The sequence below is a fragment of the Chiloscyllium punctatum genome, chromosome 19 (genome assembly GCF_047496795.1).
Source record: "Chiloscyllium punctatum isolate Juve2018m chromosome 19, sChiPun1.3, whole genome shotgun sequence".
Taxonomy (NCBI): domain Eukaryota; kingdom Metazoa; phylum Chordata; class Chondrichthyes; order Orectolobiformes; family Hemiscylliidae; genus Chiloscyllium; species Chiloscyllium punctatum.
In genome coordinates this window covers 72,593,926-72,621,526 of record NC_092757.1, presented here as the reverse complement: position 1 = coordinate 72,621,526, position 27,601 = coordinate 72,593,926, and the positions used below count along the sequence as shown (strand labels likewise).

Sequence of the window (27,601 nt, the reverse complement as noted above, 5' to 3'; positions counted from 1 at the left end):
TTAGGCGCATTTAAGACTAATTTATGGAAATGAAGCATAAGCATCCCACTGCAAGCCCAGGATTGTGAATTACCACTGTAAAGTCAGAAACCTGAAAAATGTGTCTTGCCCTTTCTCTTTGTGCTCTCTGGTATTCTTTAGTTTGTTCCACTGAAATACGAGTAATTAACTTTTTATTTAACTTGTAGAATCAGAGATGTACAGCATGGAAACAGATCCTTCGGACCAACTCGTCCATGCCGACCAGATATCCAAACAGAATCTAGTCCCATTTGTCAGCATTTGACCCATATCCCTCTAAACCCTTCCTATTCATATACCCATTCAGATGCCTTTTAAATGCTGTAATTGTACCAGTCGCCACCACTTCCTCTGACAGCTCAGTTCATATATGCACTGCCCTCTGCATGAAAACGTTGCCCCTTATGTCCTTTTCATGTCTTTCCCCTCTCACCCTGAACTTATGTCCTCTAATTCTGGACTCCCCCCACCCCAGAGAAAAGACCTTGTCTGTTTAACCTATCCATACCCTTCATGATTTTATAAACCTCTCTAAGGTTACCCCTCAGACTCCGACTCTCTCGGGAAAATAATCGCAACCTCATAAGCCTATCCCTATAGCTCAAATCCTCCAACCCTGGCAACATCTTTATAAATCTTTTGTGAACAATTTCAAATTTTACAACATCCTTCTGATAGGAAGGAGACCAGAATTGCGCACAATATTCCAAAAGTGGCCCAACAGGACCTCCTAACTCCTGTACTCAATGCTCTGACCAATAAAGGAAAGCATACCAAATGTCTTCTTTACTATCCTATCTACCTGCAACTCTACTTTCAAGGAGCTATGAACCTGCACTCCAAGGTCTCTTTGTTCAGCAACACTGTCTACAACCTTACGATTAGATATATAGGTCATGCTCTGATTTGCATTTCCCAAGTGCAGCACCTCACATTTATCTAAATTAAACTACATCTGCCACTCCTCAGCCCATTGATCAGATGGGCCAAGATCCCGTTGTGCTCTCTGAGGTAACCTTCTTCGTTGTCCACTACACCTCCAAGTTTGGTGTCATCTGCAAACTTACTAAGTATATCTCCCATGTTCACAGCCAAATCACTTACATAAATGACGAAAAATACTGGACCCAACACTGATCCTTGTAGGACACTACTGGTCACAGGCCTCCAGTCTGAAAAGCAACCCTCCACCACCACACTCTGTCTTCTACCTTTGAGCCAGTTCTGTATCTAAATGACTAGTCCACCCTGTATTCCGTGAGATCTAACCTTGCTAACCAGTTTACCGTGAGGAACTTTGTCGAAAGCCTTACTGAAGTCCATATAGATCAGTTCACCACTCTGCTCTCAGCAATCCTCTTGGTTACTTCTTCAAAAAACTCAGTCAAGTTTGTGAGACATGCGTTCCCACACAAAGCCCTGTATTTTGAACAGAGGTCGACAATCCTACAACCAGCCAAATTCTGTTATCCAAACAACGATCTTAACAATAGCACAAATACCCAAAAAGCGTGCTAAATTCTCACTGTGTATGAACTATCACTTTCTAGACACACTGTGACAGATTTAAAACAATAGAAAGAAAATCCCTTAATTACTTGGGAAGTAGATCTGGAGTCTAACCTGCAAAGAAATGGTTGGCGTTGAGAATCCATTTCTATAAATCCAGTCAGCCTCTTCCTCTAGCTCATCATCTTCGGCAGGTTTAACTGGAATGCCACGAAGCTATAGAAAGAATTTAATAAAGTCAATTTAACCATTGCTGTACTTGAATGCACTAAAACTTTACAACCTTCTATTAATGATGAGGGTTAAATAAATCAATTTTCATGGATCAAATCTTGTGGACATGTCAGCAATGAAATTGCTTTCATGCACTGAATACACTGGCCCAACACTGGTTCCCACAAGCTTCTAGTAGGCCTTTGCTTTGACAGAGCAGTCTTCACAGTCAGCATACTAATTAAACAGCAGAAACAAGAGAATGAAGGTAGGGTACTATGCCCAAGTCTGAATAACATGACCTGGAGGGAAACGTAGAAAGTCTGATGGCATCGATGGTTTAATTTGAAACAGTGATACAGATTGATGTGCAGATAAGAAGCACTGCTGAAACAACTTTGTGTAGAGTTAAGCTGCTAGATTTACACTTAATTTCGCTCAGTTGCAAACACTTTTTGTCAGTGCCAACATGGACAGGCTTGTCTGCAACAGTTAGATTTGAGCAAATAAGCTCAAGTAAGTTACTATATTGCTTTTCATTATCTATATAAATGATATGGATGTGAACATAGGAGGCATAGTTAGTAAGTTTGCAGATGACACCAAAATTGGAGGCGTAGTGGATAGCGAAGGTTACCTCAGAGCACAACAGGATCTTGATCAGATGGGCCAATGGGCTGAGGGGTGACAGATAGACTTAAATTTAGATAAATGCGAGGTACTGCATTCCGGAAAGGCAAATCAGAACAAGATTTATATACTTAATGGCAAGGTCCTGGGGAGTGTTGCTGAAGTAAGAGACCTTGGAGTGCAGGTTCAAAGTTCCTTGAAAGTGGAGTCTCAGGTAGATGGGATAATGAAGGTGGCGCTTGGTACGCTTTCTTTTATTGGTCAGAGTATTAAGTATAGGAGTTGGGACATCATGTTGTGGCTCTACAGGACATTGTTTAGGCCACTTGGGATATTGCGTGCAATTCTGGTCTTCTCCCTATTGGAAGGATGTTGTGAAATTTGAAAGGATTCAGAAAATATTTACAGGATATTGCTAGGGTTGGAGAGTTAGAGCTAGAGGGATAGGCTGATTAGGCTGGGGCTGTTTTCCCTGGAGCATCGGAGGCTGAGGGGTGACCTTATAGAAGTTTATAAAATTATAAGGGGCATGGACAAGGTAAATAGACAAGATCTTTTCTCTGGGGTCGGGGAGACCAGAACTAGAGGGCATAGGTTTAGGGTGACAGAGGAAAGATTTAAAAGGGGCCTATGGGGCAACCTTTCCATGCAGTATGGAATGAGGTGTCAGAGGAAGTGGTGGAGGCTGGTACAATTAGAACAGTTAAAAGACATCAGGATGCGTATATAAATAGGAAGGGTTTAAGAGAGATATGGACCAAGTGGGACTCAATTAGGTCAGGATCGATGAGTAGGACCGAAGGGTCTGTTTCTGTGCTGGACATCTCTATGACTCTACATTTGATTAGGCTTCTCACCACATGATCCAAACTAGGTTTGACAGCCATAACTTTCTGGGGTCAGCCAACAGTGGTGCTTCTAAGCCACTCTTGCTGGCAGTTACAGAAGATCACACGTTATTATTCTGTACACTTGCTTCCCATGCTACAATGTAACTAATGACTGTGAACATAGAGGAACGCTGATTTATCAGGTGAGCAGGACTTTAGGTGGTTAGCTTTGACCTTTCTTCTTCTGAAGCTCCAAGCTGTGGGGTCAGTAAGTTTACCCAGAACCACTCATTCAAAAAGATATTTCACTGCGTCCACACATTTGGTGAATCAATCCCAGTGGTGGGAATAGAAACACCCAAGAACCCAGATTGTATGCTGATAAGATACTATCCCAAGCTTGGATGCATCAGATTGTGGTTGATGTCTGTTAAGGGAACTTAGTAAGGTCAACTGGGTGGAGATTGCTGAAATTTTATTAAGCAACTGGATGAAATATCAGCAGTTATTGATTGGAAAAAAACTGGTAGCAAATACATTGTCAAGTTTCAATGGTGGAACATTTGCGTCAGATTCCTAACCACAGGAACTAAGGAACTGAAAACAACTGCATGTTGAGAATTACAGGCATTCACTTACTCAAATTCAATGTTTTATCTGGAAACAGAAACCAAGAAGAAAAAACTGGCTGAACAGTAGCATGAAAAGCTTAAATTTATTTTCTAGTCATTGATATAATACTTAACAGGCTGTGGATTTATGAATTTATAGGGATGCTGAAATAGAAACATTGCAGATGTGTCATCCAAGACAACAAGTAATTTGATAAAACTGGAATATGGAACCTAGTGGGTGATTAATAACTTCAAAAGGATTAAAGTCTTATGATGCACATGGTTTAGAATCAGCAACACTCAACTTGCCACTGTTGTAACAGAGGTAAATAAATATGCTTAAACTGGACCAGCAGGTTTATAGTGCAATAAAGTAATTTAAACATCTATTTTATATAAGTCTAAACCAAAAGCTTAATTTTTAAATGCTTGAATCCTCTTTAGCTTTTTGATAAATGAACAATAATGATACATTTGACGGAACATCCAAATATGGAGGGTATAAAATTGAATTAAGAGTATCGGACTATGTGCTCACAATGTAAAATGTTAAGCACTGGTACATGATACTACGTGGCGCAGCTGTTTTAGAAGAAATCAACCAAAATAACAGATCTAAGCTGGAAAAAAATGTTTTTTTTTCCCTTAATCTCTTATACAATTCTGAAATAAAGCTAAGTTGAAGCATACGGTCTCTTTCCTTCAAAATGATACACTAACCTGGAATCTTTCTGGCATGTCTGTAACTCTGATCTCATTGTCCTGGTCCGTGAGGTGACTGCTCTCCAGTTCACTAGGCTCATAAATCTCAAAGATACTACGGCGGCTGACACGTTTTTTGGCGGTTTTTTTTGGGCGAACTCTTGTTTCACCTTCTCCCAATTCTTCATCTTCAAACTCATATTCATCCTCAAGTTCCTCATCATATTCATTGTATTTTTCAAACTCGTCATAATCAAAATCTACTCCAAAGATCTCCTGAGCTTCTTGAAGAGCACTGCAATGAAAAGTAAAAGCTGCTGTATATAGATAGGATTCCACTGGGTAAACCAATCCAACTTTCACTAAGATTGGAATTCAAGACCAAAATTACAAAATGCCATGCAATCATGCTCGAAGATGACGCAGAGATTACATGCCAACACATCCCATGTTCTTATGCATACTTTTTATGAGCAGATTATGTGGGTTTTTAAAAATATTTAAACTGAAATTGCACCAAGCATTTGAATGTAAAAATACACATTTGCTTATGATATTTCTCTAAGAGCTGTATGCAGTGGAGCTAAAGGATTATAATACAGCAACTATTTTTATGTGCATTTTTCTGTCAGAGTTGGTCATTTGGTATTATTATACCAGAGAAAGCTGTGTGGTTTGTAAAGCATGATCTGTATAGGACATTACTTACGCATCTGTGTAACCTGGGAACTTCCTCTTCCATTTTGGCTTTTTGATTGGTTGTCCATCATCATCAACAATGAAGTCATCAATATCTATATTTAATGCAAAATCAATTTGAAATATTGCAATTCCTGTTCCTCCAAAGTTGCATACCACATTTGGCTTCAGAAAAGTAACACTTTTTAAAAATGGTTCAGAGTGTGGGTCTAGCTTTATGCCACACCACAAATAGTTGAAAACCTAAAATGCTTACAAGGTTTAAAGATGATGGTGACATTATATGCCAAGAGCAACTAATTAGTAATTAAGAAAAGTAAAATAGTAAATGTTATAGACCTGAACAGAAATGGTAGGAAATATAGGGAATAGGAGTCAAGGAGGGATTGGGGGTACTGCAGTGGGGAAACTATTACTGCAAAATAAAACCTCAGTCATTTTCTTGTCTTTGGAAACACAACTCAAGTGCATAAAAATTATAGGACAGGTACTGGCCATTTGACACCAACTTATCAGTGTCCGTGTTTATACTTTACATGATGCTCCACCTTACTTAATTTCAGTCACTTGAAACATTCTCTCTTGTGTTTACACAGCACAAGCTTTAAACACATCTAAGTCAGCATCTAGTGATGGAGACAGGAAATAATCCTAACTTCAAAGAGCTATCACTTATTGGCCGTGCTAACTATTGGTAAATAGGTCCCTCTTATTAACAAATAAGTATTAACATTCTGCCTAACAGACTTGGCCTTGAATTAAATTATCATCCCAAAGGTAATGCTTCTAACATGGCATCATTTAATACGGCAGTGGAGACGTCAGCCTAGCTTGTATGCTCAAGTTTCTGGAGTGACCAGAATAGACAGCCATTGAACTTGGAAGTGAAAAATGCTAAGCCACAGCTAACATTTTTACCCTTTGGAGCTAAGTTTCTAAGATTGAACAAATAAGTTTGTTTCTCAGCCAAATGGAATAGGGATGTTAAATTTATCCAAAACTCCAAATGAACTGAATGTCTTTCTCTCAATAAATGAGATACAACATCTAATTTGTGCATAGTAACAGAAGAGTTTACACAATTTTTGAGACAAACATTAAAAACATAACTTTGCTTTTTGAGAGTTTCATGTTGAACACAATAAAATTACTTCTGTTTATTTCCTAATGCAGACAGGCAGGCATCCATTCTTAAAACCTTCATGCAGTCATTATTGTACTGCAGGCCAACATACCTGACTCCTCCTCCTCTTCCTCCTCCTCTTCCTCTGGGGCTACCACCGGTGCTTCAACCTGTTCTCCCTCTTCACCTTCAAATTCTGGAAAAAGTTCATCAGCGATAGCCTCTTTCTCGTGCCCTTTCTTTGCAGTATCTTCTTCTTCATCATCTTCATCATCAGATACTTTTTTCACACGTCGGAATTTTTTCTACAAAGTCATAAATATTAACAACTTTTCAAATTGAATATCAGAACATTTTAATATTTTAGAATGAACAGAAACAGGTTCAAAGTGAGTGTTTATTATCCTACCTAATAACAAATTAGGTCAATTTTGTTTGGATTAAATAGCCAATGTAACTACACATGACATTGTTGCAAAGATTATCACAATTTATAGAGAATTACGACAAAAACTTACTTTGTAAAGTAATACATCAGATTCTGAAAGAGGTGTTGCACTGGGTTAGCCTTTAAGTCAGCCATTTGCTATGGAATATTCAAACTTGACAAATTGAAATCTGCAGGGCAAACTTTTCACACTGCTCAACCATGGTTCCCATTAGCTTACATTTTAAACTAAAGTGAGAAAATTCTGTTTTAATTTGCACATAAATTCTTCTTGTACTCCGGGTATTCAATCAAACAAAAAGCTTTGTATCAGGGCAGTTAATTTGGTGCAAAATCATTTAGTGTGGTTCAACCATATTCAAGAATCAGGTTTTTCATCTCCTCAGCCAGATAGCAATATCGATGGGCGCAACTGAATATAATTCAGAGGAGGCTCGCAAGAATGATTCCCAGCTAAAAATCTTTACTTTCACAGGATTTAAATGAAGGGTAACTTCAATATGTTTAGCATTGTTATGACTGAATAATTATAACATTATGTATTTTGCAAACAAAGCAAATCTAACTTAAAGTGAACACAAGATTTTAGAAAATTGTACCAGAAATCGCGTGACTGCCCTTATTAATTCACTGTCAGCTAAGCCAGTGAGACAGACTGGTGTGTAATCTTGGCAATCACATAGAAAGACATTTAGAATTTGATTAACTGGAAGGCAATCAAGAAAATGGTATCATACTAATAGAAGGTGAGAGAATTCAAAAGTCTCTGAGGAAAAACAGGAGACTGGAAGGATCCACAAGGAATTACTGCATAATTATCTTTGCTTTGTGGAACAATAATTCAAAATTAACAATAGCTATCTGAACTTTTAACCTGTATATACACAATGCACAATTTTAATAAAATTCGAAAAAAGTAGTCTGAGAAACATCATCAGAAAAGACAGAACGCTCAACCAGAGAGAGCACAAAGAGAAATTCAACACAGCTAAGAAACGAATGCACTAAATCAGATCACCAAGGGCTTCAACTTGTAGTGCAGTAAAGGCAAAATAAAAGAGGCTTCACTTGCTCCCAAAATCTGTTCCATTCAGTTCAGTTACTTGTGGAAAAAACCTCCAAATGGTCAATTACAAAGCCATCACAAATGCTGGATTCTACCTTCAAGTCCTTCACCTCAGAATGAGAAATATTTGGGCAGTTAACAGGATAACGATAAAAGACTGTTCTTATTTTCACCCTTGAAACTATCTTTTATCCATACCCACTGCTAGTTTCCATATCTGTATTTAAGCTAGTAACTATTACAGTTTACTTAACAATCTTGTACAACAGTTGTCTCATAAATCAACCTTTAACTAGTTTAACACTAAATGTGGAGTCATCCAGATTCTTACAATTCATCTGGTGAAATGGTTATTGGTTAGTTAGCTTTGGGATTTTATCTCTACGATGAAGGAGGCTAATTGAGGCTCTGGGTTTTGGAGGTGCAGTTGAAGGAATGTTTGATTGCCATTGTACATTTGTGATGCAGGGAGTGAATGATTAAGAAATAATCATAATATTGTAGGTAATGTGCCACAAAACACCAACCCTCCGACTTGCAGTTATATTCTGCATTTATGCAGCTGGTTCAATAAACTCCTGGTCAATGATGACTCCTCATAGGATAATAATGGTGGGGGATTTATTGTAATGTTGTTCAATGTCAAAGGAAAGTGTTTAGACCATTTCTTTTTTTGAGAAAGTAATTTTGTGGTACGTGTACAGACCAAATGTTACTTGTCACTGAACATCCCAAGCCAGCAAGCTGTCCAGGTCCAGTCGGAAGTGGGCACAGACTTTATCGGAGATGTTCTGAACAGTAATCGCCACCAGATATCATGTTTCAGGAAAGGCCATTACTGAAGCAGCTGAAAATTGTTGGTTCAAAAACACTGTCCTGACAAACTCTGTCAATGATAACCTAGAGCTGAGATGGTTGACCCCAAAAGTCCCAAACATTTTTTGTTTCGGCTGGATATGATTCTAGCCAGTGAACAACTTCTGCACAACTTTCAGTCATCAACTTTACTGGTACTCCTTGATACCACACTCAGTCAAATACTATGTTGATATCAAGGGCAGGCACTTCATTCCACATCAGCCATATTTGAATAAAGGATAATGATATCTGAGCCAAGGTCTTGAAAAAACTCTAACTAAAGGTGAGTGAACAGGTGATTGGGAGAAAGTACCACCTATTTGCAGTGTTGACATCTTCCATCACTTTGCTGACAAAAGAGCAGACTTGACAGGACATGACTAGGTTTATCGCATTTTATGTGGACAGGCTAATTTACACAGCATTCTACTTTGTCAGGGTTGGATGGTAGAGCTTTGCCTTTTCTAGAACAGTTTGAGCAGATGTCCAGCCTAGATGATGTCAGCACTACAGGCCAATGCTGTCAGGACCTTTGTGGTGTTGCGTATTTTGGTATTGTGGAGTAAGTTAAATTGGCTGAAGACTGGCTCCTGCAATAGCTTGGACATCAAGAGGAATGCGCCCTCAGAGTTGGGACAGAACTTTACCTCCACAAGGACCATGCTATGGTTGCTACTACTAGATGCATTTGCGACAGATTATGGAGGACAAGCTCAAATAACATTTTCCCCTATTATTGAGTAACTCACCAGTTTGGTGTTTATGTCTTACCAGATCTGTCCAGCTTAGTCATAATCAGGGCTTGAAGATATTCCTGTTAATTGACATTTGAATCTCTCATTGGGAGTAGGTGCTGAGATTATGTTATTTCTAAAGGGGTTTTTTTATCCCAGTATGGAGGAGCACATACGCCTCAGTTATGAAAGGCAGAAGGTAATAATCAGCTTTTTGTTTTGACTTGACATCATAGTGATGAATTGATGTCAAGGAATCCAAGGATAGCTTATTTTCAACTGGATACAACTGCCTCCCCATTTCTGGTAGGTCTGACTTGCCAGTAGGACAGGATAGATCCAGAGATAATAATCGTAGTGTCCAGAATCAGACCGTGGAATAATGTGGGGCAGCTTTTCCAGTTGCTGCACAAGTTTACAAATATTACTAAGGATAACTTTGCAAGGCATATGGATTATCATGTCCAGGTTGGTGTTCAATGGTCTCTGTTGTATTCTCATCCTTTTAGCTTTTCATTGCAGTTTTGTACACCTAACTGACTTCTGTGGCAATTTCAGTCAAGCATATTAATAGTGCGACATAATTACATACAGGTTAGACCGGCAGGAACAGCAGACTTCCTTTACTAAAAAGACAATAGTGAATCAGATGGGTTTTTAAAAACCCGCAATTCCATGGTCACTATTACTGATTCTAGCTTTTTATTGCAGATTTTAGTATATTTGAAAGATTTAAAATTCCCCAAATGTTCTGGTAGGAATTGATCCTCTCTCTCCAAATCATTTGCCCAGATCTCTAGATTGCTATTCCAGAAACAGAAACACTATTCTACATTATAGAATTATGAGCAAGGTTATAACCCATAAAAGATGTATCACTTCTTCACATCAAATTCCAATTGACACATGCCTGTTCATTTCACTAGCCTATGTCCTCCTGACACCAGCCTTGCCAACTTTAAGCTCCACATCATCCGCAGACTGAAATTATACCCTGTACATCCAAGGTCATCCATATCAAAAAATGCTATGGTTATTATAACAATCTTGCGAAACACAACTCTATTCCTCTGTTCAGAATCTGTTTCTGTCCTGCAGTCAATATTTGTATATCAACACTACCACATTAATCCCATTTATTACAATTTTGAGACCTTTGCTAAAACTTTTTAAAAACTCATGTACAAGTTAACTCTCTCGTTCAAAGAACTGAGTAACACAAGTCAATGCAATCTTCTTGACTAGCTCTCAACCACTGGGGAGTAAAGAGGTATTTTCCAATCTGAACTCTAAAATTTCACACTGTAATTAAAGACAGCTTTGTTCTTCTTCACTATCTTTTAATTTCACATGCTGACTCTGAGAGTACATGCACACAGATAGATAAAGGATATCTAATTCTCAAGAAGCTTAAGACATCACAACTATAAGACAAGTATGATATACTAGTTGGTTTCTTTCCTGCCCGTTTTCTCAAGCTAAAAACCATACATTTAATGTAAATCTGTCTTTTGAAATGTTTTTATTTTATTTAAATATTTTTACTAGCATAAAATTCCAAAGTACAGGTTATTTTGTCAGAGGACAGAACCAGGCCATCCAGCTCCAAGTCCAAATACACAAGGACAATGACCATTTTCTCCCTTAATTCCATTTTGGTGTGAGAAATACAGTGGGATGGTTAAGCATGATAGTTTGACTAACAGTTATGCAAAAGCTAACAAATATTTGCAAACAAGTCCATATGGAAAGCCCAAAACAGAATCAGTTGGGATTAAACAAGAGAACAGATAAATAAAAAAAGTCTGAAAACAGAGATGTAGAGAAAAGAATGTAAAACTGAGGCTTTGAGAGTTTGATGACCAAATTAGTAATAAATTGATCACAAACTGACTTACTGAATTCATTTAAGGATTTACTGAAATCTCCTACTTCTACAGAGTCTAAAATCTCAGACTGTAATTAGAGACAGCTCTGTTCACAAGATTTAATTTTATTCTTGTAAAACCTGACTCATTTCTTTTACAGCATTTAACAAATTAACAGCATTTAATCTATATAGTAAAAACAAAATGCCAAACAGGCTTAACTTTTTTTTAAATTGAGTTCTTTTTCTACGTCCGAAGTGAAGTTTTCTTCACTTCAAGATTCTGGGTAATCAAAGATGGAGGACGGGGAAAAAATTGTGGTGTAAGAGTTGCGCCTTTTTTGAGGTATTTTCAGTGTTGGAGGTGATTTCCTTGAATTCCAGGAGCAGCAATTACTGTTTTACATACTGGTGTATAGTTTTGGAGATTTTGTGGGGAAAAAAAACAAAACAGTGGCACTTTAAAAAGGAAGACAGACAAAGGTAACAACCACGTGGCCAGAGAAAGAAACTTATACTGCTGTCTGACACAGCAGCGAATCTGGACAATTACTGTCTTTGCTTTCAAGTATCATTGAAGTGCAACGAGAAGAAACTGAACAAAGAGTGAAATTCACAGCTGATCTTGGAGGAACCTGTGTGGGAGGGTTCACAGCACAGGAACAGATCAGTGCATTGTTTTTAAGTGTAGCCTTGCTATAAATCTACAAAAGTGAGTAGAGTGGGTTCTTTCTTGATTACATGTTTTATTGAGATCTGTCTCTTGGTTAAATTTTAAAAATATAAGCAAGGCTAAATTAAGTTAGCCTTGAGCAGCGTTTTTCTTGCAGAAAGACAGTGTTATTTTCTTGATTGGCAGATTGTATGGATGCACTTCAAAGATACTTGAAAGCAAAGACAGTAATTGTCCAGATTCACTGCTGTGTCAGACAACAGTATAAGTTTCTTTCTCTGGCCATGTGGTTGTTATCTTTGTCTGTCTTCCTTTTTAAAGTGCCACTGTTTTGTTTTTTTTCCCCACAAAATCTCCAAAACTATACACCAGTATGTAAAACAGTATGCAAAGATGGCCTTTAGTAGAATGAAATGCTCTTGTTGTCGGATGGGGGAGTTTCGGGAGAGTTTCCGTGTTACTAATGATTGTGTCTGCAGGAAGTATCTTTAGTTGCAAATCCCATCAGATCGCATGGATCGGTTGAAGCGGTAGTTAGAGGCAATAAGAAATTTACAGGAGCTAGGTGGTGTGATGGATGGCAGTTATAAGAAGGGAGAAAAGCTACCGATAGAGTCAGGTAAGTGGGTTAACTCTAGGAAATGTAGCAGGGGTAGCTGGGTAATGTAGGAGTCTCTTGCAGCTATCCCCATCTCTAATAAGTATGCTGTTTTGGAAAATATAGGGGATGATGGACTCTCAGGGGAATATAACATGAATAGCCAAGTTCCTGATACAGAGAATGGTTCTAATGTAATGAGGGGTACATCGGGTTCCAAGCGATCGATTGTGATAGGGGACTCTGTAGTCAGAGGCACAGACAGACATTTCAGTGAAAAATCAGAATGGTGTGTTGCCTCCCTGATGCCAGGATCAAGGATATCTCAGAGAACGGTTTCAAAGGGGAAATGGACCACAGGAGGTCATTTGAAATAAAGACATAGGAAGGGAAAAGGATGAGATTCTGAAGGGAGAATATAGAAAGTTAGGCTGGAATTTCTTTTTTTAAAAAAAAAGAGGACCTGGAGGGTAGTAATATCTGGATTACTACTAATGCTGTGAGCTAGTGAGGGTAGGATTAGGAGGATACCGCAGAGGAATGCTAAGGAGCTGGTGCGGGGAAAAGGGTTTCGATTTTTGGATCATTGGATTCTCTTCTGGGGAAGAAGTGACCAGTACAAGCAGGACAGTTTGCACCTGAATTGGAAGGGGACTAATACTTGCAGGGAGATTTGCTCGAGCTGCTCAGAAGGATTCAAACTAGTAAGGCAGGGGAGTGGGACTCAGGGAAATATTGAGGAAAGAGATCAATCTGAGACTGGTACTGTTGGGAAAAGGAGTGAGTCAAACAGTCAGGAATAAAGCAGAGAACAAGATAGGACTGATAAATTAAACTGCATTTATTCCAATGCAAGAGACCTAACAGGAAAGACAGATGAACTCAGGGCATTGTTAGGGACATGAGACTGTAATATCATAGCAATTAGAGAGATGTGGCTCAGGGATGGACAGGACTGGCAGCTTAATGTTCCAGGATACAAATTCTACAGGTAGAATAGAAAGGGCAGCAAGAGAGGAGAGGGGGAAAGAGGCATTTTTGATAAGGGATAGCATTACTGCTGTACTTAGGGAGGAATACTTCTGGGAATGGATCAAGGAAAGTTATTTGGGTGGAACGGAGAAAGAGAAAATGGATGATCTTGTTATTGGGATTGTATTATAGACTCCCCAGTAGTCAGCATGAATTGATAAGCAAATTTATAAGGAGATCTCAGTTATCGATAAGAATAATAGGGTGGATTTGATAGGAGATTTTAACTTTCCAAACATAGACTGGAACTGCCACTGTGTTAAAGATTGAGATGGAGGGGAATTTGATGTGTGTACAAGAAAATTTTGAGATTTAGTGTGTGGATGTACCTACTAGAGAAGCTGCAAAACCTGACTTACTTTTGGGAAATAAGGCAGGGCAGGTGACTGAGGTATGAGTGGGAGTGCGCTTTGGGGCCAGCGACCATAATTCTATTCATTTTAATATAGTGATGGAAAAGCATAGACTGGATCTAAAAGTTGAATTCTAAATTGGAGGAAGGCCAATTTTGATGGTATTAGGCAAGAACTTTCAAAAGTTGATTAGGGGCTGTTGTTCGCATGCAAATGGACAACTGGAAAATGGGAACCCTTCAAAAATGAGATAATGAGATTCCAGAGACAGTATATTCCAGTGAGGCTGAAAGGAAAGGCTGGTAGGTATAGAGAATGCTGGATGACTAGAGAAATTGAGGTTTTGGTTAAGAAAAAGGAAGCAAGCATATGTCAGGTATCGACAAGATAGAACGAGTGACTCCTTAGATGAGTTAAAGGCAGAAAGAGTATACTTAAAGGGCATGGAAGATATAGAATGTAGGGAAATAGATGGTGACATCTTGAAAAATGCCCATATTACAGAGCATGTGTTAAAACGTATAAGAGTGGATAAATCCCCAGGACCTGATCAGGTCGTGGAGATGTACAGCACGGAAACAGTCCCTTTAGTCAGACGTGACCATGTCGACCAGATATCCCAACACAATCTAGTTTCACCTGCCAGCACCTGGCCCATATCCCTGCAAACCCTTCCTATTTTAAATTAGCGAGGTTTAAGTAGTCTTTTAAGTGTTGCAATTATACTATAGCCTCCACCACTTCCTCTGACAGCTCAGACCATAACAGTGTGTGCTTTCTGTGTGAAAAAGTTGCCCCTTAGGTCACTTTTATATCTTCCCCTCTCACCTTAAACCTATGTCCTTGAATTCTGGAATCCAACACCCCAGGGAAAAGACTTTGTCCATTTATTCTATCCATGTCCCCCATGATCTTATAAACGTCTATAAGGTCACCCTTCAGCCTCTGATGCTCCAAGGAAAACAGCCCCAGCCTATTCAATCTCTCCCTATAGCTCAAATCCTAGAGAGGCGCCAGAAGACCAGAAGTTCGCTAACATAGTGGCACTATTAAAGAAAGTTGGTAAGGAAAAGCCAGGGAACTATAGACTGGTGAGCCTGAAATTGGTGGCGGACAAGTTGGAGGGAATCCAGAGGGACAGGATTTACATGCATTTGGAAAGGCTAGGAGTGATTAGTGATAGTCAACATGACTGTATGCATGGGAAATCATGCCTCTCAAACTTGGTTGTATTTTATCAAGAAATAATGATGAGGATTGATGAGGGCAGAGTGGTGGACGTGATCTGTATGGACTTCAGTAAGGCGGTCGACAAGGTTCTACATGGTAGACTGGTTAGCAAGGTTAGACTTCATGGAATACAGGGAGAACTAGCCATTTGGATACAGAATTGGCTTGAAGGTAGAAGACGGAGGGTAGTGGTGGTGGGTTGCTTTTCAGACTAGAGGCCTGTAACCATTGGTGTGCCACAAGGATCAGTGCGGGGTCCACTGTTTTTTTATCATTTACGTAAATGATTTGGATGTGAACACTATAGTTAGTACGTTTGCTGATTACACCAATATTGGAGGTGTAGTGGACAACAAAGGTTACCTCAGAGCGGGATCTTGATCAGATGGGCCAATGGGCTAAGGAGTGGCAGATGGAGTTTAATTTAGATAAAGATGAGGTGCTGCATTTTTGAAAGGCAAGTCATAGCAGCACTTATACACCTCATGGTAAGATCCTGGGGAGTGTTGCTAAACAGACTTTGGAGTGCAGGTTCACAGTCCCTTGCAAGTAGACACAGGTAGATAGAATAGTGAAGGTGGCATTTGGTATGCTTTCCTTTATTGGACAGACCATTGGGTATAGGAGTTGGGAAGTCATGTTGCGTCTGTTGACTACATTGGTTAGGCTACTTTTGGAATATTGCGTGCAATTCTGGTCTCCCGGGTATGAAAAGAATGTTGTGAAAGTTGAAAGGGTTCAGAAAAGATTTACAAGGATGTTGCCAGGGTTGGAGGATTTGAGCTATAGTGAGAGGCTGAACAGGCTGGGGCTGTTTTCGCTGGAGCACTGGAGGCTGAGGGCTGACTTTACAGAGGTTTATAAAATCATGATGGGCACAGATAAGGCAAATAGACGTCTTTTCATGGGGTGGGGGGTCCAAAACTAGAGGGCATAAGTTTAGGGTACGAGGAGAAAGATTTAAAAGGGACCTGGGGACACCGTTTTCACACAGAAGGTGGTGCATGTATGGAATGAGCTGCCAGAGGAAGTGATGGAGGCTGGTACAATTACAACATTTAAAAGACATCTGGACGAGTTTATGAATAGGATGGATTGAGAAGGTTATGGTCCAAGTATGGCAAATGGGACTAGATTAGGTTAGGATATCTGGTCAGCATGGATGAGTTGGACCAAAGGGTCTTTTTCTATGCTGTACATCTCTATGACTAATTGTTACACTTTAATACTATTATCACCAACATATGTAGAGGAAAATTTTCAGCTAAACTAATGGTTTGGCTTTGGCACAAAGCTCTTCAATCATCTCTAGTTGTACCCCATATGAATGGTAAATGACCTGGTAACCACCAATAACTCAACAACCCTGATGCTACATTGTTGAAAACACAATTGTGTAATTAAACTAAGACAGACAAAAATCTGAAGCAACGACATACACATTACACAAAAGAAACTCGAAAACATTACTTTTTCTTAAAAATCTTATGAACATTAGTAATATTTAATTTATTTACAACATCACTATGTTAGAGCAGTTTTCTACTTTGGATAGATTAAAAAATTTCTAATTTTTAATTCTTAAACTTCAAATCACCAAACAGTTTCAGGTAAACCAAAAGAATTAGCTTTACCCTTTTGACTTTGACACCCAAGTTTTCCTCAATTAGGTCAAAATCATCATCTTCCAGCCTGTCATCATAAGCTGCATATAGTAAGAAAACAATTATTTTCATCATATTATGGACATAGAAACATGACATTCTAGTGACTATGATTCATTAAGATTTTATTAAAATCTTGTTGATCCAACAGAACATTCACAAATATAAATTTAAATTGTTTGACATCATTACAGCCTCTCCCACAGTATATTAAATCTCCAAATGCCTAGAATGTTGATTGTCTTGTCCTTTCATCAAGAGTCATATCAACAAGAATTTCTGAATGACAGGACATTATCTGCAGATATTTTCCAAAGGAGAATTTCCTTTTTAAAAATAATTAAAATACACCAAAGTATGGTGTAAATTCGGTGAGTCAAGCATATATGCTGCAAGTACTAACACGAAACAGAAGTCTTAGCCTTGTGGACTCTGAATATCTACTGAAGAAAAATAAGATGATTTAAACACTGACTTTTACGCTTTCTTTTCTTTGTGATAGAGTCTGAACCCCCAGAACCTTCACTGGCTCCATCGTCATCATCATCATCATCCTCCTCCTCCTCTTCCTCCTCATCATCGTCATCATCATTAATGAAGTCCTTTAAATTTCCCTGCTCATCCTGGTCATCTGCATTTTCATCCTCCTCCTCTTCTTCCTCTGTCGGTATGAACACAAAAGTAAAGTTTAGATATCCAGTTCCTCACATATCTAAAATGCATTATGTTATAGAGTTGTATAAAATCATGAGGGGCATTGATAGGGTAAATAGAAAAAGGTCGAGAGCATGGTGCTGGAAAAGCACAGCTGGTCAGGCAGTATTCACATTGGTGAAATCCACACTGATCTCATCCCACTCCTCCAAGGAAATGCAGGTCCCAGGCCTCCTCCATCGCCAAACCCTTACCATCCATCACCTGGAGGAAGAACGCCTCATCTACTGCCTTGAGACCCTCCGGCCACATGGAATCAATGTGAATTTCACCAGTTTCCTCATTTTCCCTCCCCCCACCTTATCCCAGATCCAACCTTCATCTACCTATCGCATCCCCCCAGCCCCAACCCCATTCCATTTATCTCTCCGCTCCCTTGGTCCACAAGCCTCATTCCTGATGAAGGGATTATGCCTGAAATGTCGATTCTCCTGTTTCTCAGATGCTGCCTGACCGGTTGTGCTTTCTCAGCACTACACCTTACTCTGATCAGAAGCATCTATAGTCCTCACTTTCTCCTAAATATACAAGGTCTTTTCCCCCAGAGTGGGAGATTCCAAAACTAGAGGGCGTAGGTTTAAGGTGAGAGGGAAAAGAGTTAAAAGGGACCTAAGGGGGCAACCTTTTCATCCAGAGGGTGGTGCGTGCATGGAATGAGCTGCCAGAGGAAGTGTGGGAGACTGGTACAATTGCATTTAAAAGGCATCTAGATGGGTACATGAATAGGAAGGGTTTAGAGGGATAATGGGACAAGTGCTGGCAAATGGGGCCAGATTAAGGGAGGATATCTGGTCGGCATGGACAAGTTTGGACGAGTTAGACCAAAGGGTTTGTTTCCGTGCTATTCATCTCTATGACTTACCAATCTAGCCATCATAGATTCACCTATCGAAGACAGAATTGATCAGAATGACTACCCCAGGATACTTGCAATGCTGAATTTCAATCTTTGCACTGAGAATGCCCTTCACCATATTGTGACACAACACTACATTAAATGGGATAAATCCAATGCAGTTCTAGCAGCATCGGCAAGCATATCCCTCAATGTTTCATTAGCATTTAGACAGGGTACCAACCATGGTTCAATGAGGAAAAGCATACTTGGAACAACACCAGGCATACCTTAAAATGCAGCCTCAAATGGTGAAGTTATAACATGGGACCAGGTTCATGGTAAAAACTGAAAGCAGCATGCAAGAGAGAGAGCTAAGCAATACTACAAATAAAAGATCAGATCAACACTCTGCAGTCATGCAACATCAAGCCATGACCAATAGACAATTAAACAACAAAAATAGAAGAAACATCACTGCTCTCAATGATGAAAAAAATGTCCACATTATCATGATAATGACGAATATGCAGTATTCGCAACCATTTTCATCGAGTCAAGATTTATTTGGATCTCCAGCGTTACTGAAGCAGGTCTCCAGTCTAACTCAATTCACCAATGAGATTCAAGAAACAGATTAGCAAAGTAGTTGCACCAAAGGCTATGAGCCCTTGACAATATCTAGCATATTGTAAAGACTTGGGCTCCAGAACCAGTTGCAAAACTAACCCAAATTGTTCCAGTGCAGCTACGACACCAACATACATCCAATGTGCCTTGATAGGTTTTGTAGGATAAATCTAATCAACTGCTGCCTTACTTGTTTACACTTAATTGAAGTGATGAACAATAGCTTATCAACAGTGCCAGCAAGTGGCATTTGTCTCCCACTTGCAAGTAACCTACTCATTGATACGGAGTTTGGATTCTTTCAGGTCAATTTGGCATCATTGTCCTCATTTCAACTTTGGTCCAATTATAAGCATAAGAGCTGAATTCAAGACAAAGTGAGAATGATTTCACTTGACATCCAGGTAGCATTTATAATTAGGGAGCTTTACTACAGTTGATGTCAATGACAATTGTGGGGAAAGCATCTCCAGTGGGTCAATACAATGGAAGAAGGATGTGGTTGCTGAAAGCCAATAATTTCCAGAGATGTTCCTCAGACACTTGAGGGCCGACCACCTTCAGCTGCTTCATCAAATGACTTTCCCTCCATCACAAAGTCAGGAGTATCCACTCTTGATCAGTGCTCACTTCCATACTGTACACCTCGAGCACAAAGTAATTCCTGCACACACACAGCTTCACAACAGAGGAGATCAAATGAGGTCATCTGCTGTACCTCTTTTGATGACTGAACACTCTTAATCAGAAAGTCTTCACAAGCACCTCAGTTGAAGTTGTTTCTGGTCAGTAACATGGGTTGGGATGATCTATGTTGACAGAGCGTGCATCAAGGCAGATGTCGCATGGTAGCGACCTTTTGCCTACAGCTGGTGTAGCTTACATTAATTGTCAGCTAAGTGTGTTTGTCAAGGGTTTTCATGGCTCTTAACAGGATTCTTGAACTAGAGGCTTGGGGGCTTATTGGATTTTTAATACACTAAATAACATCACATCACACATTAAATTCACTTGGAAGTGTATACTGTGTTCTTTCAATGCAGCTGGATCAGAATTCCTGAACCCTGTCCTTAACAGAACTTCATCAATACTTAAACCATGCAGACTATACCAGCTCAGAATCAGTTCATTGGCACCTTCTCAAGAACAACAAATTTTGCATTCAACATGAATTTGAAAGATTGGAAGGTAATAGAATTAAGGGACTGATAATAATTAAGCAATTTAACAAAGCAGATATTTTCCTCTGATGGGAAACTAAAACCATAGGGCATAATCGTGAAACTGAAGCGGAACTATTTGGGAGTGAAACTGCAAAGAACCTTTTCCACAGAATGCTGAGGAAATCTAGACTATGTTGCCTTAATAGACTATGAAGTCCAGAAAAATAGAAGGTGCGCTCATGAAGGGGTCAATAAAGGATCGTCTTGCCAGTGATAGATATGTCACAATCAAATTTTATAAGACAGGTCAGTGGGAGCATTCTTCTTTCTTGGATATGGTTTTGAATAATCCATGATAAGCACAAATAATCTATACTGTACTACTGATGGAGTCTATATTATCAGGGTGACTGCCTTTTAGAGTAGATGGGAAAACTAAGAACTGAGTACTTATGGGTGTAAAAGCTTCCATGGCACTTACAAAATGGAGGAACAGGACAATTCTCCTGTTTCCTGGCCAACGGATACTGTTCAGTTTGGAGCAATTAGCAGGTACTTGGACTTGAAAACACTCACACAGATTTAACAAAATATAAAGTTTAAAGTAAAACATTTGAACTCCATTCTGGGCATTGAGTTTACAAGGTTGAAAGATAATACAATCAAGGCATTTATAACAACCTAGGAATTTGCTGAAGCAGACACAGAGAAACTATTTCCTTCCATGGGGCAAAAGAGCATAATTTTAAAATTTGAGTATCTTTTTGATATCGAAGTTGGAAACCTGGACCACAACTCCCCAAAAAGCTGTGGATACATCTTTGGAACGCATTAGGAATATGAAACAAAATGGATCAATTGTGTTGAAGGATATATCTGCATTACCTCATCGAAATGGTGGAATAGACCCAAAGGGCTGAAACAGTCAACTCTTCTGCTGCTCTGCCTCGATTTCAACAAAATTTGCTTTACTAAAAAGAACTAATTTAATTTTTCTTTGCTGCCAAAGCAATGCTCAAGAACTTTAGAAAAACAGGCCATGAAAATTTTGAACCACTTTAATTCTGCACCCTGACATGATAAGGCATTATCCAAAGCTGATACACACTTATCACAAACAAAGAATAAAAATTACTCAGATAAAACATATCTGTGGTTTCAGAAATTGTATTGCAGAACTGCTGCTTCTCAATGCCCAGTCACATGGTATTATGACAAACTCCATTTAAGTAGAAACCCAGATTTAAAATAGTGATGGAAAAGGATAGACCAGACCTAAAAGTTGAAGTTCTAAATTGGAGAAAGGCCAATTTTGATAGTATTAGGCAAGAACTTTCAAAAGCTGATTGGGGGCAGATGTTCGCAGGTAAAGGGATGGCTAGAAAATGGGAAGCCTTCAGAAATGAGATAATGAGAATCCAGAGAAAGTATATTCCTGTTAGGATGAAAGGAAAGGCTGGTAGGCATAGGGAATGCTGGATGATGAAAGAAATTTAAGGTTTGGTTAAGAAAAAGAAGGAAGCATAAGTCAGGTATAGACAGGATAAATCGAGTGAATCTTTAGAAGAGTATAAAGGCAGTAGGAATACACTTAAGAGGGAAATCAGGAGGGCAAAAAGGGGAAATGAGACAGCTTTGGCAAATAGGTTTAAGGAGATTCCAAAGGGTTTTTACAAATACGTTAAGGTGAAAAGGGTCACTCGGGAGAAAATAGGGCCCCTCAAAGATCAGCAAGGCTGCCTTTGTGTGGAGCCGCAGAAAATGGGGGAGATACTAAACAAGTATTTTGCATCAGTGTTTACTTTGGAAAAGGATATGGAAGATATAGACTGTAGAGAAATAGATGGTGACACCTTGCAAAATGTCCAAATTGCAGAGGAGGAAGTGCTGGATGCCTTGAAACACAAAGATGGATAAATCCCCAGGACCTGATCATGTGTACCCTAGAACTCGGTGGGAAGCTAGAGAAGTGATTGCTGGGCCTCTTGCTGAGATATTTGTATCATTGATAGTCACAGGTGAGGTGCCGGAAGACTGGAGGTCGGCTAACATGGTACCACTGTTTAAGAAGGGTGGTAAGGACAAGCCGGGGGACTATAGACCGGTAAGCCCGACATCGGTGGTGGGCAAGTTGTTGGAGGGAATCCCGAGGGACAGGATGTACAAGTATTTGGAAAGGCAAGGACTGATTAGGGATAGTCAACACGGCTTTGTGCTGGGAAATCATGTCTCACAAACTTGATTGAGTTTTTTGAGGAAGTAACAAAGAGGGTTGATGAGGGCAGAGCGGTAGATGTGATCCATATGGATTTCAGTAAGGCGTTCAACAAGGTTGCCCATGAGAGATTGATTAGCAAGGTTAGATCTCACGGAATAGAGGGAGAACTAGCCATTTGGATACAGAACTGGCTCAAAGGTAGAAGACACAGGGTGGTGGTGAAGGATAGTTTTTCAGACTGGAGGACTGTGACCAGTGGAGTGCCACAAGGATCGGTGCTTGGTCCTCTACTTTTTGTCATTTACATAAATGATTTGGATGCGAGTATAAGAGGTACAATTAGTAAGTTTGCTGATGATACCAAGATTGGAGATGTAGTGGACAACGAAGAGGATTACCTCAGATTACAACAGGATCTTGACCAGCTGGGCCAATGGGTAGAGAAGTGGCAGATGGAGTTTAATTCAGATAAACGCGAGGTGCTACATTTTGGGAAAGCAAATGTTAGCAGGATGTATACACTTAATGGCAAGGTCCTTGGGAGTGTTGCTGAACAAAGACCTTGGAGTGCAGGTTCATAGCTCCTTGAAAATGGAGTCACGGGTAGATAGGATAGTGAAGAATGCATTTGGTATGCTTTTTTATTGGTCAGAGTATGGAGTACGGGAGTTGGGAGGTCATGTTGAGGCTGTATAAGACATTGGTTAGGTCACTGTTGGAATACTGCGTGCAATTCTGGTCTCCTTCCTATCAGAAAGATGCTGTGAAACTTGAAAGGGTTCAGAAAAGATTTACAAGGATATTGCCAGCATTGGAGGATTTGAGCTATTGGGAGAGGTTGAACAGGCTGGGATTGTTTTCCGTGGAGTGTCGGAGGCTGAGGGGTGACCTTATAGAGGTTTACAAAATTATGAGGGGCATAGATATGGTAAAGAGCCAAAGTCTTTTCCTTGGGTTTGGGGAGTCCAGAACTAGAGGGCATAGGTTTAGGGTGAGAGGGGAAAGTTATGAGAGAGACCTAAGGGGCAACGTTTTCACAGAGGGGGGTACGTGTATGGAATGAGCTGCCAGAGGAACATAGAACATAGAAAAATACAGCGCAGTACAGGCCCTTCAGCCCTCGATGTTGCGCCGACCGAAGCCTACCTAATCTACACTAGCCCAATAACCTCCATATGCTTGTCCAATGCCCGCTTAAATGACGATAAAGAGGGAGAGTCCACCACTGCTACTGGCAGGGCATTCCATGAACTCACAACCCGCTGAGTAAAAAATCTACCCCTAACATCTGTCCTATACCTACCAACCCTTAATTTAAAGCTGTGTCCCCTAGTAACAGCTGACTACATACGCGGAAAAAGGTTCTCACTGTCAACCCTATCTAAACCCCTAATCATCTTGTACACAAGAGGAAGTGGTGGAGGCTGGTACAATTGCAACATTTAAGAACATTTGGATGGGTATATGAATAGGAGGGGTTTGGAGGGATATGGGCCGGGTGCTGGCAGTTGGGACTAGATTGAGTTGGGATATTTGGTCGGCATGGACGGCTTGGACTGAAGGGTCTGTTTCTCTGCTGTACATCTCTATGACTCTATGCTGTAAATCAGAAACAAAAACAGAAATGCCCCTCTTCAGTTCTGAGCTTTTCCAGGAATTTCTGCTTTTGTTTCTGCATTCAAATAGGTCAAGTTTCAATTCTATTTGTCCTACAGCAAGCAACATGTTTGGAGATTCTATTCCATACTTAAATACCTTTTAGATTAAAAACGTTTAGCACTGCTGTTACTAACATTCACAAATTTACTTTCAGTACAATTTACAACATATTAGCTTAGAACTGATAGAGTACAGGCACCCTTGGGTTGCAAACAGATTCCATTCTGTGTTGTATTTGCAAGTTAATTTAGACAATGCAGGAAAGTTATAAAATTGCCATTCATAAGTACAGGACATGTTCGTAACCCAGGATTTAAAATTACAGCCTTGTATGAGTTCATGCTTAGAAGTACGAGCGTTTGTAAGTCAGCTGTTCATAAATTGGGGACCCCGTAATATGATTTCTTGGGTCAAATGATGGCATAAGCTGTACAATGAATTTTAGTCACTCATTTCAGGTGTGACTTTTAATTGCAATATTGAAGCATGGCCACAAGCTCTATCCACCCTTTTGGCGAGCACAGCCAAATTCGTAACATTATATAAAGTTCAGCAATCCTGTCATCTACTGCTAAAAACAAATTTGAATTACTCATTTGCTGTTTGACGATCATTATTTACAAACTGATTGACAGATATCTAGACAACACTAGCATTTCAAAAATAACTAGTTTCCACGTACTTTGAGATGAGCACATTGTCTCATGTAAATATTTGTCTATTAGATGACATGAATAATGATCTGAACATCCACTGTACATTAACCAAACTTCAAATCTTCTTTACACTGAAAATAACCAAAATTAGACATTCAGCTGGCCCTCACATTATAAAAGTTTTAGCATTGTTTGCTCTTGCAAAGCATTAACCAAACATATAACATTCATGCATATGTTGCAACATTGTTGCACATACCATCATCATCGTCCATGAATTTTTTAGATTTCTTCTGTACTATAGTTCCTTCTTCATTGTACTCTTCCTCAGATTCCTCAGCTTCACTTTCAACAAAATCAGACATGATCACAGGCCCTACACAAGAGGAAGAAGAAATTTAAGTGTAACACTAAGTCTACAAGACAGCTAAAAGAACACATGAAACAAAAAAGCCTTGATAATGTGGTTTGTCCAGATGAGAAACGAATGCTCATTTAAAACAGATGACAAATATTAAATTAAAAATAATTTTATTAATATGCCAAAAGTTTAATGTTCGGTGTAAAATTCATTAAGCTTACATTTTATAACGTTAAAAAGGAGAGAGCGTGGAACTGTAGTGTCGTGTACAAGGATGCACCTTTCTGAAATTTTAAAATAGCGTGTCAGTAAGGTAACCTTCATATGCATTAGCTCAACTGAGCCCACAGACCACAGAAGAGCTATCGTGCCTACAGCAGCTCGTTAAATGAGCTTCATTATCGAGTGCCAATCTCCTGCCTTCACCCCCAAGACCCTTGGACATCACTTCTGTCCAAATAACCGTCCAGCCTTGGGACGTACTTGTGATAAATCTATAGGAGGAGGCGAATTAGAGGAGATTGGGTTGGAGGTGGTTTAAGATGGTTTTGCTTGTTCCGGGCTAGGAGAGGGTGAGGTGTTTGGGGGGGGGTAAAGTGAATGGGTCTCGGGGCTGGCAGGGTTTGCGGCCTAGTGCGGGGCCTCCACCACAAACCGACAAGAACAGGTCAGCGCTCGAGCATAAACAACACTAATCTTCAAAAATAACTACGACACAAAGATGGGAATCAGCACCTCGCCGACAAGCAGGAAGGTGACGACGGACGGGCAGAATACACACACAAGAAAAGACCAGAAACCGTCTGAAAATCCCGAGAGAAACGAGAATCCAAACTGTCGGAGCGGAGCACTGCACGGAAATGCTTTAAAAATGGCCGCCCGTGTGCATCGACAAACCGCCCGCCCGGCTCCTTTATCCCACCGCCCCCGGTTCCGGAAGCAGGGAAGGGGGAATAGGGAGTGGAGAGCACATCCCCCTCTTCAGGATTTGGAGGGGCTGGTGTTGGACTGGAATGTACAAAGTTAGAAATTACACGACACTATTGGACTGTAACCTGGTGTTGTGTGAGTTTTAACTCTTACTCCAAGTGTCGTGCCCTGCAGCCAAATTTACAGAATGCACCAAAGTAAGTGGACAGGCAGGTTGTGAGAGGGATGCAAACAGTTCGCGGAGAGATGTTGATAACTAAGTGGGCAGAAAGTTGGTAAATGGAGTATCATCTGGGAAAATGCAAAGATGCTCATTTTGGAGGGGAGAATAGAATATTATTTTAATGGAGAAAAAACTGCAGAAAGCTGCAACACAAAGGGACTTTGGGGTACTTGTGTACAAAACACAGAAAGCTGGCACAAAGATGCAGCAGAGAATCAGGTAAGCCAAAGGAATGTTGGCCCTTATTTCAAGAATTTTGGAATATAAGAGTAGGGAAAGTCTTATTGCAACTGAAACTATGTGCTGGCAAGACCCCACTGAGAATATTGAGAGCCGTTTTGGTTCCCTAATTTAAGGAAAGAGAATGTTTCATTGGAGTCAGTTCTGAGAAGGTTCACTAGGATGATATCTACTTTGGGTGGTTTATCTCCTGAGTAAAAATTAAATGGATTGGGTCTCTACTCACTGGAATTAAGAAGAATGACAGGTGATTTTTATTGAACCTTACAGGATTCTTAAAGGGTTTGACAAAGTAAATGTTTAGAGGATATTTCCCCCAATGGAAGAGTCTAGGACAAGAGGGCATAGATTCAGAATAAAGGGGTACCAATTTAAGACTGAGATTTTCTTCTCTGAGGTTTGTGAGTCTTTGGAACACTTTGCCTCAGAGAGCTGTGGGGACAGAGTTTTTGTATATACTTAAGGTTGAGATAGATCACTTATAAAGTCATAGAGATGTACAGCATGGAAACAGACCCTTCGGTCCAACCCGTCCATGCCGACCAGATATCCTAACCCAATCTAGTCCCACCTGCCAGCACCCAGCCCATATCCCTCCAAACCTTTCCTATTTATATACCCATCCAAATGCCTCTTAAATGTTGCAATTGTACCAGCCTCCACCACTTCCTCTGGCAGCTCATTCCATACATGTACCACCCTCTGCGTGAAAATGTTGCCCCTTAGGTCTCTCTTATATCTTTCCCCTGTCACCCTAAACTTATGCCCTGTAGTCCTGGACTCCCCAACCCCAGGGAAAAGACTTTGTCTGTTTACCCTATCCATGCCCCTCATAATTTTGTAAGCCTCTATATGGTCACCCCTCAGCCTTTGAAGCTCCAGGGAAAACAACCCCAGCCTGTTCAGCCTTTCCCTGTAGCTCAGATCCTCCAATGCTGGCAACATCCTTGTAAATCTTTTCTGAACCCTTTCAAGTTTCACAACATCTTTCCGATAGGAAGGAGACCAGAATTGCACGCAATATTCCAACAATTCTTGATCAGTAGGGATTAAGGGTTACAAGGAAAGGGGGTTTGATGAATATCATATCAGCCATGATCCTACTGAC

At 40.0% G+C, this 27,601-nt stretch overlaps 1 protein-coding gene across 2 annotated transcripts in view; it reads right to left on the bottom strand.

Annotated features, from left to right (window-relative positions):
* Positions 1–25,980, bottom strand: part of supt6h (SPT6 homolog, histone chaperone and transcription elongation factor) — a 74,220-nt gene extending 48,240 nt beyond the window's left edge. Inside the window, exons 1-9 of one of the 2 annotated variants that reach the window (XM_072589657.1) lie at positions 25,836–25,970; positions 25,322–25,384; positions 24,999–25,115; positions 17,340–17,525; positions 16,835–16,905; positions 6,454–6,646; positions 5,229–5,313; positions 4,538–4,814; positions 1,645–1,746 (exon numbers count right to left, since the gene is read on the bottom strand). In XM_072589657.1, coding sequence (XP_072445758.1) covers positions 1,645–1,746; positions 4,538–4,814; positions 5,229–5,313; positions 6,454–6,646; positions 16,835–16,905; positions 17,340–17,525; positions 24,999–25,104 — 1,020 coding nt within the window. In that variant the 5' untranslated portion in view covers positions 25,105–25,115; positions 25,322–25,384; positions 25,836–25,970. Of the gene's footprint in view, positions 1–1,644; positions 1,747–4,537; positions 4,815–5,228; positions 5,314–6,453; positions 6,647–16,834; positions 16,906–17,339; positions 17,526–24,998; positions 25,116–25,321; positions 25,385–25,835 lie in introns of both variants that reach the window. The other variant, XM_072589656.1, reaches the window with a different exon arrangement.
* Positions 25,981–27,601: the final 1,621 nt, after the last annotated feature.